Genomic DNA, 19,348 nt, shown 5'->3' on the forward strand with positions numbered 1-19,348 from the left:
TCTAAGCCCTAGGTTGCATAAAACTCTTTCTACTTGTCCTGCCAAAAATCCTTGGTACTTATGTAATGTTGGATTTTCTCTCATAATCCTTTGGACCATATTATGAGATATCGTGGTTTAACTAAAAAATCCAGCCAAACTCTCATGTGTTTCGTGTCGAAAAACCTCTTCTTTATTTTGATTCTGATTCTGATTCATCTTCAGATTCATCTTGGCTAAACAATATCTCTTCTTCGTATATACTTTCATCTGAGGGGATATCCTCAAATTGATATACTTGGACTAGATCTTGAAAGAAGACCGCATCATCCATATCTGGTGTTGCTTCAAAGAGTTTAACTCCCCTTTTCTCGTTTTCTGGATAGTTTGTAGATATATGTTCTCTTGTTCCACATGTCCAGCAGTTGCATCCTTGAAACTTTCAGTTGCTCTCGTATGAGTTTTTCTGAAAGTTCTTCTAGATGGTGTTCTTCCCCTGCCTTGTGATGAGTTTGTTGCTGGGGATGTTCTTGTAGGTCCACTTCTTCTACCTGATCTATAGGATCTGACCTTTTGTTTGGACCAAAATGTTCTTGGTTTCCAAGGACTTTTCATTCTTTTATTGTAGGGATTATTTCTGAATTTTTTCCTTTTAAATCCCTGTGATTTATTCCCTATAACCGTAGGGAGATCATTTCTCTACAACATAGAGGAGTATGCTTATTAATACCCCTTATTTTTATGTAGTTCTTCTATAATGCTGCCATATGGCACCATTCCGCCAATTTTCCTTTAAAAAAGGAGGCGCGTCTTGCTAATGTATCAAGATTACCTGGAACATATTCTTTTATCAACATTTCTCTCCAGGGGCTTGGCATTTTTGCGAAAAATAGCTGAATGTCTACATTTTCTTCAACTCCCGAATTCCATCTATATTTGGTGAATAACATAATATATTCATCAACTAAACATATATCATGTAACTCGAGGCTATACAGAGCTTGAGTATATCTTCTCTTTTTCTCTGTATCTTGATTATTGAAATATTCTACCCCTATGAATTGTGCTTTAAAAAGGTTGGCCATTCTTCCTCCAATCTCGCTAAGTGATTCTCTTGATAAGATTGATTCCTTGGTTTCTAGCATGGTCATTTCCCAAGCTATCTCGACAGATCCCATTAGACTCATTTCCAGAAGTTTGATAAATTCTTCTTTATTGAGATCTAAAGTTCCTGCTGCTATTCTCATGGCTGATGTCCAATCATATATGAGATCTTCTCTGTTTTTGAAGTCCAGAACATCCAGGTTTAACATAACCTCATAAGGATGTATCGGGTCTAAAACAGTTTTTCCATAAGGAGTTTGATGTATTGGTATATTACTCCTTCTTGATCTGGTTCCTGCTGTATGTGAATTTTCTCCAACATGAAACTCACTATGTGGTTCTTCTGTTTTAACCACATATCTCGGGGGATTCCCTATGGGTTGTTCATCCTCAGGGAAATTCATTTTTAGATCTACTACTTTAAGATTCGAAAAAGAATCCGCAAGATCTTGTAGATCCTCGAGATTTAATCTTTCTAAAGTAGTCATCAGATAGTGTTTTTCTCTGATACTGCCTTTATAAGATTAATCATCAATTCACCATCAGTTAAATGTTTTTGAACCATTTTGGTTTTACCTTTCTGATGTAACAGAGGTTCGGTACCAAACGAGAGTAGTAACCTTCCTCCTGTATTTCCCTTTCTAGAACCAGAAGTATGTTCTAGATTTATGATTTTTGTTTGAAGATCCTTTAGAGTTACAAGAATTTCTTCTTGTTTTTTAAGAATTTCTCCAATCTGCCGAGGTCTTTTATACAGATAATTACTGTAGCATTGTACCGTCTTTTGAATTTCTCTAAGATCTCCGGAGAGTTTAGAGGAATCCGATGTGATCTCTAGAAATTGAGAATTAAAATCATATTTCTTAATCTCTTCAGAGAGTATGAAAGACCTAAGTCTCTTTAAGTTCTGTTGTGAATCTATTTCAAATAGATTCACTTATTTATGTGATTTCATATAAATGAAATCCTTCTGGTTCAAACTCTCGTTTGAATCCATGATTTGTTGAAAATCTCTTCCTCAACAAAGAAAAGTATGATTTAATGAATAATATAAAGTCTGAATAAAATTACCTAGGCTCTGATACCATTTTGTTAACCCTTGGGAACTTTAATACAAAATATCAAAATAAGGGTAGTATAGGAAATTTTTAGTTTGGAGGACATATCAGGGAAACTTTTTGTTAAAATAGGGACGTAATTGGCTTTGAAAAAAGTGTTAGTATATTTTTGGGAAAGTTAGAAAACTTTGGGGACATATTCATTAATTATCCCAACCCTTTCTATAAATATATTGCTGTAACTTTTAATTCTCATCAATTTCACTCTCTCTAGTTTTTTTCTCTCCAATCCTTCATTTATACAAATTATTTAATACTTAATATATTTATAGATATTTCTAAATTTGTATTTATTTTCATTCCATTTCAAAACTATATAGGATTAAAAAATTATGATAATAAAGGATATGATTTTTGTTTTTCGACAAAGTATAAATGAAGGATTGGAGAGAAAAAAACTAGAGAGAGTGAAATTGATGAGAATTAAAAGTTACAGCAATATATTTAATACTTAATATATTTATAGATATTTCTAAATTTGTATTTATTTTCATTCCATTTCAAAACTATATAGGATTAAAAAATTATGATAATAAAGGATATGATTTTTGTTTTTCGACAAAAGCAACACCTAGTTATAAAAACCTGTCAGACTCGTATTATAATTTATAAATTCCCAAAACGTGAATGGATTCTATAATTTTGGTTTTGTTTTAACGTTTGCACTTTGGGCCCATCTGCCAAGGGTTCATCAATGAGAAGCTAAATGTGTAATTCTGCATCTTTCTAACTAACACACGTGGCTATGAGACAATATAATAAAAAAATATTATTTTTATGTTAAAATTATTATTATTATTTATTATAAATATGAAAATTAAGTCAACTCATATCACGAATAAAAATAAAATACAGTCTCACTACTTACTCTGAATGAAAAGATACATTCTTTACTAATTGATTTTAACTAAATCTAAAAAACTATCAACATTCAAGATTTTAATTTTATTCTTCAATTAAATATTATTAATTTATTTTTAATTTATGTGAAAGAGAATGAATGTTGGTGTGGATAATTGTGGCAAATATTATAATTATATAATTTACAAGTTTAAAAAATAAATAAATACCAACAACAATTGGAGTTAAAAAAATGACAATGATAGGGGCATAACGGACATTTGGTCTCAAAGTTGAAAGAAAATCAATTGACCCCCAAAAGGGGTCCGAGTGAAAATATCATAAAACGTTGGGTGGTTGATGCAAAAATCAATTAATTGAAGGAGTTAACTGTATATGTACACTCTGCCCACTCCAATTGGTACTTCTCTGAACCATTCCCATTTCCCTTTCGCGAGGCGAGCACAGCTCTGGTAAATTCTCGAGTCCCGATTCTATTTTTCATCGATATCATCCATGTATGATTTTTGTTTGATTTCATTTTCTGAGTATCCTGCTTAAATTTCAATTCCATTTGATTGTTCTTTGTATTTATAAAATTTTTAAAACTGTTTTTCCTCGTGCGCTTTGGATTTTTGCTCCTCCTTTGGTTAGTAGAAGTGTTTTTCACTTGATCTAAGGGTTCCTGTTTCTTTAGATCCGTGGTTGATAAAGTTATGTGCTGGTCGGAAGATCAAGGTCCGAACGAGCTTAGATCTGTCTCAGAACATCTGAAATTCTGAACCGATTTTGTCGATTATTTGATATGAATGCTCTGTTATTTGTATTCGCGTAAGAGTTATGCATGATTATTATTGTGTTTGTGACTTCTTTTTTATTTTATTACAGTCCATTTGGTTGGAGAAGGGAGAACAATGATTTTCTTAAGTATGATTTTATTTTGTTGCTACGTTTTAGTCGCTCGTATTTGGTCATAATCTGTCGTGGCTATGCTTTTTCTTTTCTTTTTGCATTCCCGTGCTTTATCTTATTTATTTATTTATTATTATTATTATTTTTTGTGACGTGGAAACCCGCAGCCGCTACCTATCGGTGCGCTCTGGGTAAACCCCCGACTAACGCAATAGCCTGCAAACTACGCCAGTTAGGTAAATCATACTAGGCAAGCCCTGTGTGACAGGCTAGTCCAAGAAGTTGTTGGCAAAGAGAATCGAACTCTTGACCTATGGTCAAGAGTTCACCTACTCCACCAACTTGGACACCCCATTGGGGCCAAAACGTACACATCCGTGCTTTATCTTATTGTTGGTATATCTCGTGGATGCTTTGAGCTCTAAACCTGTATGTCAAACCGGTTTTTGATTTTGATTTTGATTTTGTGCATCAATTTACCAAAGAGTCTTTAATTGACGTTCTCACTTTGTGGTTTCTAAATTCTTGGAAACGATGCTCTTATAGCATCTATGGACAAGGGTAGTGTTAGAACAGAGGCCAGGATGTGGCTTAGGAATGTACAGAAAACAAAAGAGAAAAATGATACTGATCGAAGACACTTGAAATAAGATTTGTTATCTTTGTGGCACGTCAGATTCTTGTTTTTCATATTGTGAAAGGATAGAAAGATTACAGAAATAAAAGAATCTAAAGAGCTAGAAGCTTAAAAATTAATTTGGTTCTTTCCTGAATTTGAATCTCAATTTTTATACATCAGTTTGGCACCCTTGTCAAGTTGTTCAGAACATTTTCAAGATTAACTTGTTACAATTTTTTTCTTGACTCAACCAGTGGAATTTGTTCTGTCGGTGTGTACATTTAATGGCAAAATTCTTTATTCGTTTGAACCTGCCCAGCCTCATGTGGGAGGCTGCTTGAGTCAATAAAAGAAATGAGTTTGGGTTCATTTTTCATGGTCATTTGGTTTGATGTACTCCGTTTTATCAATGACAGACGAAGTTAGTTGTTGATGGCACTCATCTTGTTGGTTCCCTTATTCTGCTTGGTCAGAAAACTCCTGCGCTTGACATGTTTCAACATCCTTTCATTTAATATCCATACTAGATTTGAACCCATTACAATTTACACCTCACATTATGACTATTAGCATGGCTGTCATTTTTTGTCTATATGATACCCATATTTATGGTGCAGTCTAGTATTCTGTATTGCGTGTGTTCTCTGGCATCAAGAATTTATGCCGCTCTGCTATGTGGTTTTAACTTTTAAGTTTCTTGTTTGAGTTCCAATTTTTTGAAATGTTTTCCGTACTATGTAACCACCAAAGAACTAGAGTGTCCTTGTAATTGGCTTGCTTCGTGGTTGACTGGTCCTTGTCTACCTTATGATCTTGGTTTTGCTGTTGACTAGTCCTTGCCTGCCTATTTTGTTCTACTGCAGATATTCCTTAAAATGACTGATCAGCACCAGCTCCCAACTATTGCACATAAGGTAGCTAATCAGCTGCACATAAGTTCCAGTTTATCCCAGGATGTCCGAACACGATATGGGGGTTTTCAGCGGCCTGCCATGCATCAGAGACAATTTGCATATGGCAATTATACAAATGCAGGATTGCAGTATCCGATAACTTGTCAAGTTTCTCAGAATCTGCCGTTGATTTCTGCAAATGCTTCACCAGTGTTTGTCCAGGCTCCGGCTGAGAAAGGCCTCACACACTTTGCCATCGACTTTCTTATGGGTGGAGTCTCAGCTGCAGTGTCAAAAACAGCTGCTGCCCCTATTGAGCGGGTAAAGCTTTTGATTCAAAATCAAGATGAAATGATCAAGTCTGGTAGACTCTCGGAACCATACAAGGGAATTGGAGACTGTTTCAAGAGAACCATGCAGGACGAAGGATTTGTATCGTTATGGAGAGGGAACACTGCCAACGTTATCCGTTACTTCCCAACTCAGGTTCTCCCACCCTCTTATATTCACTATGCATTAGTTTACATCTCTGTAATATGCTCTTACCATGATTTGCTATATGTAATAACTTCTTTTACAGGCCTTAAACTTTGCATTCAAGGACTACTTTAAGAGACTCTTTAACTTCAAGAAAGACCGTGATGGCTACTGGAAATGGTTTGCTGGCAACCTTGCTTCTGGCGGTGCAGCTGGTGCTTCCTCATTGCTATTTGTCTACTCTTTGGATTATGCTCGTACTCGTCTTGCCAATGATTCCAAGGCTGCAAAGAAGGGAGGTGAGAGGCAATTCAATGGTTTGGTTGATGTGTACCGAAAGACCCTAAAATCTGATGGTATTGCCGGTCTTTACCGTGGATTCAACATCTCATGTGTTGGTATTATTGTGTATCGTGGTTTATACTTTGGACTGTACGACTCTTTGAAGCCTGTGGTCCTGACGGGGTCGATGCAGGTTAGTAGTTCTCTATACTGGATTGCTACTTATAGGTTCGTTGATTGGGTCCAAGGCTGTATCATAGTTTTGAGGAGAATTTTTATTCACTTTAGTTTAATTGTTTTCAAAACAGTTTTCTGTTTCATTAGGGAGGAGAAACTGTCTTTCTCCTCAAATGGGTATTTGTTATGATTATATGTGCAACTTGTGTAAAATCTGCCTTTCCAAAATGCACTAAATCTCCCCTTAACTAAATTCCCAGGTCTGTACCACTTCTATGCATGGCACAGTTCCAATGATTTTCAACATAATGCATTTTTTTTATTTACACTTTAATTTTTTGGAAGTTACCAATATAATGGGATTTACCCGTTCATGACATGTGACAACAGGACAGTTTCTTCGCTAGCTTTGCGCTTGGTTGGCTCATCACAAATGGTGCTGGTCTTGCCTCCTATCCAATTGACACTGTCCGTAGAAGAATGATGATGACATCTGGTGAAGCCGTGAAGTACAAGAGCTCTCTGGATGCTTTCTCTCAAATCCTTAAGAACGAAGGTGCCAAATCTTTGTTCAAGGGTGCCGGTGCAAACATTCTTCGTGCAGTTGCTGGTGCTGGTGTGCTTGCAGGTTACGACAAACTTCAGATGATTGTCTTCGGTAAGAAATACGGATCTGGAGGTGGTTAAAAATCGCCACTTTCCTTGGGAAGAAGATGGTGATGAAAATTTTTTGTTATTTAGTTTGAAAATTCGACCGTGCTATGTTATAGCAATTTGAATAATTCAAATTCAGAGAGGGTCTGAACCCGAACATTGTCTGTTTCCCTCTTTTTTGGGGTGGGGGGTTGTTACTGGAACCTTGTTATGGAAGGGGTTGCCTACTCTAAGACGGATCCTGTTATTGTTTTCATGAGACCTTGAATTTTAAGAAAATACTAACGCTCTGTTTAATTGAGTAAAATATCTGCATTTGTTAGTTTAATGGTGTATCTTCTCCAATGTTAATTAGTTGTCATGAAAAGGAAATTTCATGCTACCTTTGAATAATATCTCAAGATTATATCTGAAGGTGGATGTTTTTGGATGTACTCTTAGAACAACGTTTTTTTTTGTTTTTTATGGAAATTGACATGCGTGTTGATGATCCAATGATTGTAATTTGACAACATCATGGAAAAAAAAATATTCCAGGTGTAGCATAAAATTATTCTTCAATTTCTCTTTCAGGATTGATTTATTTCAGGATTGATTTACGGGCTGGGCTTACACATAATTTTTTAAATTTTGTTAAATAAAAAATGAAAAATACTTTTTGAAATCTCTCTCAAACACTACTTAAATCAAACATGTTAAGATTGTGTCTAGCGTGGAGACTAGGGTGGTTAGGGTAGGGCTAGATGTGTTACCGAATAGGATGGTATGGGAGAAAATTTGAAGGCTCAAATTTGACTCTAATTAGTTATATCTGAGCTATAGTTCTCGAAGTTCGAATAATAATATTCTTCAACCGTGTACACTATACAAGATAAAACCCCATATTTACATTTGCGCAGTATTGCAACACAAGTTACACAACCACACTTGAAATGAGTATTAACTATACGCTAAGCTTCGGCCTGAAATCGGAGCCCACCAACCCCTTGGTTATATCATCCAAACACGCCATCCGTATTCGTTCAGGTGTTGCCGGAGTATCAAGAGGAAACCAATCGTTGCAACCAACTTCTGCTCTTGCAGAGATGATGGCATCTTTTATTGCGAAAATGACGGCCGAGGCAAGAAAGAATGGGGGCTCTCCCACTGCTTTTGAGGAATGGATGGCCTTTACATTTGGAGCACCCTGCAAATTCGTAACAGTCTAAGTTGGTTCCCAGTATGAATGAGCCGTACTAGGCTTTAGAAATTGCATATTTTGTTCTGTAGTATACAAGGTGCTAGAATTTTCCGAAGAAGTTCTGTAGTATATAACCACCAAGCAACTTTATGGACAAAAAAAAGTCATTAGAAGAATTTTCCGGAGGAGGAGAAGAGGAGGAAGAGTCAATGGGTGAAACACCAAATTTCTTGCGACTGTTAACAGCCAAATAAATCAAATATGCCTGATGGTATATAAATACGGAGAGCGGACAAAAATGCAAAGCCTCCGTTATCTAACAAAGAAACAAAGAAAAAGAACTTTGCCTTCTTGTTCTCCCAATTTTTACTGAAGAAAGGAGTTTTCATATGATAATGAAATAAACACGTATAAGGTGGACGTGAACTTGAACCAGTTAAATCAAGTATTAGCTTGTTTACCTTGAGGAGGGAGACTTTGAATTTAAACGGGACGTCATTAACTGAAGGAATTTTGTAGCTACCAGGTCCACACGTATACAGAAATCCCGGCGGTACCCATTTATGAGCAGCATCACCCCATTTGAGCTCTTCTAATGCTACCCATCCAAGACCTTGTATAAATGCTCCTTCAATCTGAAAGAGTGGCAAGTCAAATCAGATAAATAATGTTATTCACAAGAAATGAGTAGCAGATTTTGAGTGCAAACATTATATTAATCTATTGGCCATGTTCATTTGCTAGATAAATAGATGCGATTGAAACAAAAGTTATGGATTGTTATAATTATAAACGTCAAAATAAACAAGTCGCTAACACGTCAGATGGTTGATTTCACAATTTTCTGCAAGGATAGGCTACACAAACTGCTATATATCATGGAAAACACTTCATTGCAGTGAAATAACACAGACAATAATTATAACTGCTTAAATCTTGTAAACAGTCATGAACAAGAAACCACCTGTCCAATGTCAATAGCAGGATTAATAGAAAATCCAAGATCCAAAATCATGTCTGCTCGCCTCGTGTGGAAGTCTCCGGTCAACGTGTCGATTTCCACTTCCGCAAAAGCAGCCCCATAAGTGAAGTAACGGAATGGAGACCCTTTCCCCGTCTTCCAATCAAAGTTAATATCAGGTGTGATGTAAAATCCATGAGCAGAAAGGTCGATCCTATCCATGTAGCATGCATAAGCAAGCTGATAATCGAAAGCATCAAACTCGTCTCAGTGAATGACATAAACTGACTGTTTAATCAAACAGGCTGTTTTGGATGGTATGGACAAGAATATGAAAACCAGTGTGGAACATGTTTGGTTTTCCAAGATTGTTAGAGATGAATGAAAATTCAGCAAGATAAGAATGGAAAGTTAGTGAAAGAAATAGGCCGCTGAGGTGCAGATAAGCTTACCTCGGCAAACGAGCCAAAATTATGTTTTGATGCAATCGGCTCCATCCGTTTTCTTATTTGTTCACATGCATCTAAAACTGCCGCACCGTACATGTCAGAACTCGCAGAAGCTGCTGTTGGAGATGCATTCGGAACCTGAGAACAGCCACACAAGTAGGCACCAGACATAATATAAGAATCATGACTCACATTAACACTAAAAAATATCAATGAACTGTTACCTTATCAGTACTTGTTTCGGATATAAATACAGAGCTGAGAGGAATGTCGAATGCTGATGCAGCAACCTGCGCAACTTTGGTATGTAGGCCTTGCCCCATCTCAACGCCACCGTGCGTGACTAATACGGTTCCATCTGTGTATACTTGAACAAGAGCACCTGCCTGTTACCAAATAACAGAGGGAGAAAGTAAGTTTACTTCACGACTAATATTCACACGGAAGGAAGTGGCTAATTAGCATAAAGACAACTTTGCAAGACATTCGGCTGCAAAAAGTTCTAAATTTTTCATCACTTATACTAGCTGAGCTGACATTGAAATATTGAAAGGGAAAAAATGTTTAAATCACCAAAAGCACTTTTTACCTAGGGGAAAACGTGACTCTCAATGATTACCTGATTCATAAACTTAGCAGTGAAAGAGATGCCAAATTTTGTAGGTACCATGGCAATTCCACGCTTCTTCCACCGATTATGAAGATTGAACTGCTCAACTTCCTTGCGAGCAGCCGAAAAGTCACAAGATTGCTTCAGTTCATTCCAGAGACTCTCCAAGGTAAAGTGTTCGATTTTTTGACCATAATGCAACACTGATCCCTCGCTCTGAAAATTGGCTTCCTGAAAAGGGAAAAGGATAACGTGAATTGTAAAATTTTACCAAATGCACATGAAATACTATTAACTCATCAAGGGAAGCTCTGTCCTACCCTAATTTCTTCCGGGCATTTTTTAACCTCCAAGGAAATTCTTTGGATCCAATTTTCAGCAATTATCATGCCTTGTGGACCACCAAAGCCTCGAAAAGCAGTGTTACTGGGTAAATTAGTGAAGCAAACCTTTCCATTAATCCTAACATTTGGTATCTCATAGACGTTGTCGGACGAGAACATGGACCGTTCAAGCACCGCAAGAGACAGATCAAGTGAATTTCCGCCATTATTGAAGATTTCAAGATCCAAAGCAAGAATTTTTCCGGAATTTGTAAAACCAACCTGCAAAACATCATTAGATCACTGACTTGTATTCCTCAGGATTCTGAAGTGACCATCCTCCCAACACCACATCCATCCATGAATGTGTTATTAATCACTTCAATGAAATGTTAACGGTGTTTACAGGATTGAAAATTTCTCATGCTCCAAGCAATTTTAGGCGTAAATAATAATACCTTATACTTTCCAAGAAAGCTATGACGTTGTCCAGTTGTCATCATATCGACATCCCTGTCTAACGTTATCTTCACAGGACGATTCAGTAAATACGATGGAATGGCAACCACAGCAGCAAAGATGGCACACCTCGTTTCTTTCCCTCCAAATCCACCGCCAATTCTTTTGGTCTTGCAGACAACTTTGGACATTGGAATCCCAAGAACACGGGAAACATATTTTTGGTGCTTCTGAGGGCACTGAAAAAGGAATGAAGTCACAACTTTTGAAGATAATTTTGTTCACGAGTCTTTGCAAGCATCCTATCATTGAAACGAAAGCAACCTAAACATGAAATTTATGATACGTAGAATAAGAATCTTATACGATACACAACTTACTTGAGTAGATGAAATCATATGAACCTCGTTCCCCCCATCCATTGTCCATATTAAAGTGCTATTTGGCTCCAAGTAGAAATGTTCCTGCCCACCGACCCGAACTTCTCCCTCTATAATCTTATCACATGCACCCGACAAGAAGCAGTGTTCCACATCCCCTTTCCGCATACATCTTTCAGTATTAGGATGGAAACTATTAGACAAGATGGCATCTTCTATGCATAAAACTGCAGGTAATTCTTCATACTGCACAATAACTTTACGGGCGGCAAGTTTTGCATTTTCATGTGTATCGGCAACAACTACACCAATAATCTGCAGGATACTAATTTACAAAGTTTTTAGCATTACAAATTTAGTTTCTTAATGTTAGTCAACCAGCGTACACCTAAAGAATTGTTAGATAAAGAAAAATTTAGTAGAAAATAAAATTTACCTGACCCACACAGGTGACAACTTCTGAAGCAAAAAGCTCTTCATCAGTAATAATTGGCCCAATAGAATTATTCCCTGGCACATCTGAGGCAAAAAAAATTCCTTCGAACCCTGGTGAAGACTTAGCTTCTGAATCATCTATTGAAAGTATACGAGCATGAGGCTTTTTACTCAATATTAAAGCAGCATGTAAGCTGTTGGGAGGCATGGGAGCATCATCTGTATACTCTGCCTCGCCAGTAACCTGAGAAATGTAAATCATTAGTGAAATGAAATAATAATTGCTACTAGCGGTCTCACCACGTCTTAGTACATTAACGACACATTTACGTGCAAACCTGAAGTCTCGATGACAGATGTACTTCAGGAGCACCAACAGCACTCCCACGCTTTACAATCTCGAATTCCTGAGATCCCATAACTGATGGATGGTGAAATGATTTTATGGCCGAAAGATGAGTTATTGGTACAGCTTCATCAAAGGATGCTTGTCCATCCATTTGATGACAAACCCATAAGAAAAACTTGAAGAAGAAGCTCAAGGTTAGGGATTTTCTAAACTCCACCATTCCCCCTGGGGCATCTTCTTTCAGCACAACGTCCTTCTCCAGGACTTTCAGAGCACTCTGCAGCAGTTCTTGGTCCCAACGCTTTCCGATCAAAAAGTTCTTCGTCTGATTTGCAGAAAAAGAAAACGGAGCAACCCCCCCATAAGCAATAGAGGCGTCAGAAACCACCCATTTTTTTTCCTTCTCTTCAAGGCAAACACGCATTCCAGCATTAACAATAGCAATGTCATCGTCTCTCCTGTGAGATTGCTTAAATTCTTTCACATATTCATGCTCAGTGTTCCACGGGAGAAAAACGGAGAGAAGGATCTCATCTGTGGCAAGGTCTACTTTCCGATAACCAAGAAAAAACTTTTCAGCCTCACATTTCCGCATATATCCTTTACTATCAGATATGCAGAACTTTGCTCTAGCAGCCATCCATAGAGGGTTCAGGTCAGATATCGGACTGGCAGTGCAAATATTTCCTCCCACAGATGCAACATTTCTTATCTGTGTCCCAGCGAACCATTTAAGTTGTTCAAGGACAGATCTACAAGATGAAGTTTGAAAAGTAGCTTTTTGGTCTACAACTATTTTAAGCACTTTTGCAAGTTCTGAAAGTTTGACTGCTGCACCTATCTCCAAGCCATCATCTTTTACAGTCAATTGATTGAGTTCAGGAATATGAGCAACATGGATCAAGACAGGATAGTGGAAACTTTTGAGCCTTGTCTCAATACCGACCTCTGTGTTACCCACAACCAACTTCGTGCCTGGGTATCGGGCCTTTAAATCAAATATATCTTGAAGCTTCAAGGGACGATACCATCTAAGTCCATTTGAACCAGTCAAACATAAAGAAGTCGATTTTCTCATGAGAAGTTCCGGTGGAAAGATGAGCTCTTTGTCAGTGTATGCAGTTCCATCAACCTCATTGTAAGAAAGTGGCTTCAAAATCTCGGGACTTGCTTCACAATCCTTGCTGTTCGACCGGCATGAACAGGGTTTACCAGTTGACGGACAAACAAACTCGCCATTCGAAAGGGTAGAGGATCCATTGGTGTACAACACGTCATTCGTTCTGGAGAATACTCGAAAAGCATCTATTATTGGTCGATAACCCGTACATCGACATAAATTTCCAGCAAGGTGTTCTTCAATGTCCTCTTTGGTGGGTGATATCTTAGAGGATCGTAGCAAGGCATACATGGACATGATAAAACCGGGGGTGCAAAAACCACATTGCGAACCATGTGCACGTGCTAATGATTCCTGCAATATGGTGCTTTAGAATAAATAAGAACAAAAAACGAACACAGAGTACATCACAATTAATAGAAACCCTGTTAAACACTGGGAGATTATGTGGTAGCATAAACTTTATAAGAGAAAAATCATAATACTTTTAACGGAAAAGGCCTGGGAACAAATAAACAAAATTTAAGATATGATTACACTCCATATTGTGTTAGTACAGAAACTGGAACATTCCTTTATTAACACGACTGTATCAGCATAGCACATCAGTGGGGGTCAGGTTCATATAGGAACTCCCAACTATTCAAGGTGAATCCTAACTGAGTGAGTTACTCATTATCACTTCCATCATTTAGTCAAAAATCCTAAAAATCTAAGTTGAGAGGCTGACCAGAAAATTTATCCTTTCCAACAAATAGTAATTAACTTTGCTAATGGAACTTAAAAATCACATATAAATTATCAAAGCAAATCTGATTACTCAATAAAATGATTCAGTTGAGAGGCCATTAGATTGGGCCATTTCGTACTGCATTCTTAAAGATGAAAGAGTCTACCTGAATTGGATGCAACCCATATCTGCGATTCCCAACACCCTCAACTGTAATCACATGCATCCCTTCGACAGAATATAGAGGAGCCAAACATGCATTTACTGAAAGATGCCTGAAATAGCGGTTAGCGTTATCTTTTGAATGATATTAAAATCTATACTTAGATATTAAGTCAAAAAAATCTATATCAATATCAAGATATTAAAAAATTTACAGGTTAATTAAACAGCGTATTTCGGAAAGAAGACATACTACATTTCCGGATGGGAGACTTACACACATTTCGTAGTATTTTGATCAAAATAAGATATCATCACAGTGCATGCCCCGCAACCACCCTCACCACATCCAAGTTTCGTACCGGTCAGACCTATACCTGAATTAATGATGAAAATACAAAAAGAAAAACAGTTACCGCAAAGCAAATAAAGAATCAGCTAAGATAAAAAAAAATGGTGTTATATCCAACACAAACAATGGGAGAAATTTGACCCATTATGAAGAAATGAACATTAACAGTTTTAATGAACTAAACACAATCAGACAGTTCTTCCTAAAAGGTAAACGAAAGAAATACAAATCAATATAAAAGGGCGGGAAACAAATCTAACCAAGAAGACAACAAAGAAATTCAGTAATTAAAAACTTCAATCTGAAGCAAATCAAACACTAATCACTCACTCGAACCAAGTTTATAACACTTACTTCAAACCTCATACCAGAAAAAAAGAAGAAGCAGACTAATCCCTTTGCAAGTAAATTCAAGAAAATTGAAGACTGAATTTTTGCGCGCAAGCGAAACAAAAAAGCTCTAAAATCAAAATAATTAAAGCCAACTCGAAAAAAAAAATCAGTGGAGAAATCATGCCGACCCGAATACGAGGCCGAATACACAATCATATAAATATACAAAATTAAATATATATTTAATAAAAAAAATTGGCGGAGCGATCGGACCAATCTCCGCCACTGGTTAAACGCACCTCTGAGATATTCAAGAAGAGTCAAATGTGCCAAACCGTCGGGCAAAACTCGACGGACCCCATTAACGAACAGAATCGCTTCCTTAGCTTCAGATTCATCGTCGGTCGTCACTTGATACTCCTTCGTCAAAGATCCCATCTTTAACTCGGAATCAAAATTTTCAGGGTGTTTCTTGGCTAAAACAGACGATTTCGTTTTTTTAAAAAAAAACAAATCAAAATGAGAAATTTTTTTTTTTTTTTGAGCCAATCAAAATGAGAATTTCATTACCAACAGTCGCGTAAAATTACATCAGAAATAATAGAACAAGTTCACTTTAAAAGCATGGGTCTTTGGATTTGCTGATTTGGTAATTGTTCCGAGAAAATGAAAATGCAAGCTATACATCAAAGGCTGCCAATATGTCGGTCTATTTCAATATCAGTGGATAGACCTATGAATATCAGAATATGCATGCTGACAAATTTATCAAGAAGTCGATTTTATGAAAATGATCGATTTATTTTTTTAAAAAATACCAAATTATATAACAATGGTATAATTGTAATTTGATAAAAGTTCAATAAATAAATTTAAAATTAGTCAGTATGAGTCTTAACTCCTTAAAGAGAATTTACTTGCTCTAGCCTACATTAGTAGTGTATTTTCAAAAATAGCCTTCTTTATTAAATATTATAAAATATAACCTCTTATAGTTTAATAATCCAAAAATGCCCTTTCCTTATTCATTCCATTATCTCAATAAAATATTACAACTTAAAGAAATAAGAATCAATTTCCAAAATAATTGAAATAAAATTATTTTATTATGAATTATTTATTTTCTTCATGAATAATTTATTGATCATCGTGATAATAATAATAATAATAATATATTAATATGATTAATTAAAATATTAATTATAATTAATTAAAATAATTATATTAATGATAAACATGGAAATTATATTAATACTTATAATAATCATAATAAGTATAATACTAAATGATAAGAAATGACTTGATATTGATAACATTAATCATAAAACGAATAATAAAATTATGTATTCTTGATGAATAATTAATCGTTCCTCATAATAATAATAATAATAATAATAATAATAATAATAATATGAATGCTAATAAATTAAAATATTAAAAATAATGAGAATTTATTAAAATAATTATATTAATGATAAACGTAGAAATTATATTAATAATTATAATAATCCTAATAAATATAATACTAAATTATAAGGAATAATTTGATATCGATAATATTAATCATAAAACGAATATTAAAATTAAATACATAATCTGAAGAATATTTAAAAGGGAATAATAATAAATAAACTAATAAATTTTTTTTTAAAGGGAAACTAATAATATTATTAATGACAATAGTAGTGTTAATAACAATACATAAGGATTATACTTATTTATGTTGCAATTTTTTTAGTCATGAATTTGTATTTATGAATCAGATAATAACAACAATAACTATTACAATTAATTCATAATAAGAATTTATAATTAAATAAAAGTTATATTATAAACATAAATTAAATAAAAAAATAAATCTGAATATAAAAACAAATGCAATTAAATTAAAACACAAGTGAAATAGACCAATTATTTAATAAAATATGTATGTAGTAGTTTGATAATTATATTATCATATTAGTTCAATTATATATGTTTGTGTGTTTAATGTAATAATGTGTTAAATGATATATTTGGAATTTAAGGCTAGTTTTAAAAATTAACTTACATTAAGGCCATATCTGATTATTGGTATTTGTAGAAGGCCATAACTTAAAACTTTGAGATGCTCGATTTTTTTTTTTAACATATAGAAATAAACATTTAGAATTTGGTGTTGGATAAAAAAACTAACCAAGGGCTTGAATTGGACCCACAATTGATTAGTCTTATGAATTGGGCCTCTAAGACTTGCAGAAGAATGGGCCAACGTAATTGACTCAAGGTGTTTTCTTAATCATTTCTGTTAAATTCGGTTTCCATTTTGGGTTTCAAAATTTTTTTTAAGGTTTTTATGTAATAAATTTAAAATTTGTCAGGCCTGAATTATAAAATTTTGTCATGATCCAAATTTTATGAGAGCAAAAAAAAGCCTAAGGGTTATTTTGGAAAATGAATTTGGTCAATCATTTTTAAAAAAAATAATAATAGTGTAATAGACTACAGGACGTCCATTTTTTAAAATAATGGTTGACCGATGTTAGATAATAAAATGTATTTTTTTATTTTCCTAAAAAAGATAACCGGTTATTTCGGATATCGAATTTTACTTATTCGATCTGTTACATTTCAATTTTGAAAATCGATTGATTCGACGATTAGTTCGATTTTAACTTAACCAACTCTTTTATATATATATATATATATATATATAATAAATTATATTGTATTTGATGAATATATATATTAAAATCAACTCGACTAACCAAGTCCAATTTGAGATTTAAACTCATCAAATACAATATAATTTATTATTACCATACATAAATCTATAATTATTTTCTCATCACTCCCGTTACGCGTCCATTTCATTTCACCCCGAACAAAACATGAGTCGTAGCATAAGCCATTTAAATAATAAAATAAAATACCAATCAAAAAAATTAATAATAAAATAATGATTTTAAATTTTCCGAAAAGAGAAAGTGAGAGATACGACGACGTATGTTGGGTGGGAAAGCAAAGAGCAACGTGGCTGTGAGACAACCATGACTGTGGGGTCCACTTCACACGCCACGCGTCGTCTCACTGAAGTGCGTGTCATGTGGTCTTTCACATTTTGTCATCCTCTCATGATAAACTCACCCTTAACAACATCACTTACATTCCAAAGTTTTTTTTCTTTTTTTCTTTTTTTTTAAAAAATTAATAATTATTTATTTGGAAATTGATTAATGTATTGAAACTGGTAGGGTGAATTATAAATTATATTCTAATTATATGTTTATTCTGTTGCATTCGATTCGCTTTGATCAGAAAGTGTTTTATTGATATAAAAATTATGCAATATTTTTCTTGGATGGGTGGATTTCAGATAAACTCAAATATGTTTATGTTGTTCAGATAATAAGTTCATAAACTTCAAATTTACTTCTAAAATGTATACAGTGTTTTTTTTAAATTAATTGTAATGAATTTCAAGTTCATCTTATAACGATGTCATTTGAAATTCATTTTACTTTCTATATATTACTTGTGCAATATATTAGGGTATGGATTTAAGATTTGGTTTGTAAGCAGTATAACTAATTAAAATCTATCAATCTAAGCACAACATGAGATACACAATGTAACATGGTTTAGTAATAAGTATTTGAGTTTTTACTTCAATATATGTAAAATGGATCATTCTATGCTACAATTGGACTATTTTTCATTGGACTATTTTTCCTCCGATAATGTGGTGAAAATGTTAGTTATTGGATTATCAACACATGTGTCAACTTCCATAAAAATTGGCACTAGTATTACAAACTGGATAAAGAGAATTGGAACTGATAATTTTATAATGGGATGTGTGACAAAATAATTAAATTTAGTAATTGAAAAAGATGGAGGGAAATTTTTGACAATATTTTTTTCACAGTAGTTTATATTTATTTTAAACTAATAAAAGGAAAGCAAAATTGAGCAAAAAAATTTATGCGTCCTTTTTTTTAGGAACTCCGATTATATTTTATTCATGGGTGAAAGCGAAATTATTGGTTTCTATCCAAAAAATATTAAAATAACTATATAATGTGGACTTTTGTAAAGGGGGATCATATATAATTGTTTGGGTCAATTCTCATGACTCGTGTTTGAGGCCTAAAATTAGGAACAAAAGCATACGGTCAACCTTTTTAAAAAAAAAAAAAAATTTATCTGTATTAATATATTTTATTATGAACATAATATTTATATATAATGATTATCTCTAACCTCTAAATTGTAATTTGTATTGATCGTTTTTTTTTAAACCATATCCTCGGTTTCAACGAGTTAACGAAATATAAAATAAACGAAAACTCAAACATAACATTTGGTGGGAAAAGAATATCGCTCCAACGCATCATCTTACTAGGGGTGGAGGATTAACATATAGGTATAGATATATGACGTTCAATTTCAGGTATAAGAGTAAGTTTTT

The 19,348-nt window shown here is 34.4% G+C and overlaps 2 protein-coding genes across 5 annotated transcripts; one reads left to right on the top strand and one right to left on the bottom strand.

Moving 5' to 3' along the window:
* Positions 1 to 3,438: 3,438 nt before the first annotated feature.
* Positions 3,439 to 7,362, top strand: LOC140879751 (ADP,ATP carrier protein, mitochondrial-like). 3 transcript variants are annotated; one of them, XM_073283622.1, is made up of 4 exons: positions 3,439 to 3,514; positions 5,436 to 5,951; positions 6,046 to 6,417; positions 6,792 to 7,362. In XM_073283622.1, the coding sequence occupies exons 2-4, from the start codon at positions 5,448 to 5,450 to the stop codon at positions 7,086 to 7,088; spliced, it is 1,173 nt and encodes a 390-aa protein (XP_073139723.1). In that variant the 5' UTR covers positions 3,439 to 3,514; positions 5,436 to 5,447; the 3' UTR covers positions 7,089 to 7,362. The 3 variants fall into 3 exon arrangements, with proteins under 3 accessions (XP_073139723.1, XP_073139725.1, XP_073139724.1); XM_073283624.1 differs by lacking the exon at positions 3,439 to 3,514 and adding an exon at positions 3,521 to 3,559; XM_073283623.1 differs by lacking the exon at positions 3,439 to 3,514 and adding an exon at positions 4,145 to 4,189.
* Positions 7,363 to 7,831: 469 nt separating this feature from the next.
* On the bottom strand, positions 7,832 to 15,610 carry LOC140881074 (xanthine dehydrogenase 1-like). 2 transcript variants are annotated; one of them, XM_073286082.1, is made up of 15 exons: positions 15,469 to 15,607; positions 15,198 to 15,374; positions 14,491 to 14,590; positions 14,218 to 14,326; positions 12,191 to 13,675; positions 11,854 to 12,096; positions 11,418 to 11,732; positions 11,037 to 11,276; positions 10,576 to 10,860; positions 10,265 to 10,486; positions 9,870 to 10,031; positions 9,649 to 9,783; positions 9,200 to 9,436; positions 8,697 to 8,870; positions 7,832 to 8,241 (listed from the first exon to the last, which is right to left on the bottom strand). In XM_073286082.1, exons 2-15 carry the CDS (start codon positions 15,334 to 15,336, stop codon positions 7,999 to 8,001), a joined length of 4,089 nt encoding a protein of 1,362 aa, XP_073142183.1. In that variant the 5' UTR covers positions 15,337 to 15,374; positions 15,469 to 15,607; the 3' UTR covers positions 7,832 to 7,998. The 2 variants fall into 2 exon arrangements, with proteins under 2 accessions (XP_073142183.1, XP_073142181.1); XM_073286080.1 differs by having other exon boundaries at positions 15,198 to 15,610.
* Positions 15,611 to 19,348: the final 3,738 nt, after the last annotated feature.

This window comes from Henckelia pumila, chromosome 2 (genome assembly GCF_033568475.1).
Source record: "Henckelia pumila isolate YLH828 chromosome 2, ASM3356847v2, whole genome shotgun sequence".
NCBI classification, from domain to species: domain Eukaryota; kingdom Viridiplantae; phylum Streptophyta; class Magnoliopsida; order Lamiales; family Gesneriaceae; genus Henckelia; species Henckelia pumila.

What these genes read in the sequence shown, in the direction of transcription:
- LOC140879751 (XM_073283622.1), top strand. Translation starts at nt 5,448, where the DNA reads ATGACTGATCAGCACCAGCTCCCAACTATTGCACATAAGGTAGCTAAT. An exon ending in TCCGTTACTTCCCAACTCAG is followed by an intron (nt 5,952 to 6,045) that starts GTTCTCCCACCC and finishes CTTCTTTTACAG; the next exon opens with GCCTTAAACTTTGCATTCAA. An exon ending in TCCTGACGGGGTCGATGCAG is followed by an intron (nt 6,418 to 6,791) that starts GTTAGTAGTTCT and finishes ATGTGACAACAG; the next exon opens with GACAGTTTCTTCGCTAGCTT.
- LOC140881074 (XM_073286080.1), bottom strand. Translation starts at nt 15,336, where the DNA reads ATGGGATCTTTGACGAAGGAGTATCAAGTGACGACCGACGATGAATCT. An exon ending in ATGGGTTGCATCCAATTCAG is followed by an intron (nt 13,676 to 14,217) that starts GTAGACTCTTTC and finishes ACCATATTGCAG; the next exon opens with GAATCATTAGCACGTGCACA. An exon ending in AATGCCCGGAAGAAATTAGG is followed by an intron (nt 10,487 to 10,575) that starts GTAGGACAGAGC and finishes TTCCCTTTTCAG; the next exon opens with GAAGCCAATTTTCAGAGCGA.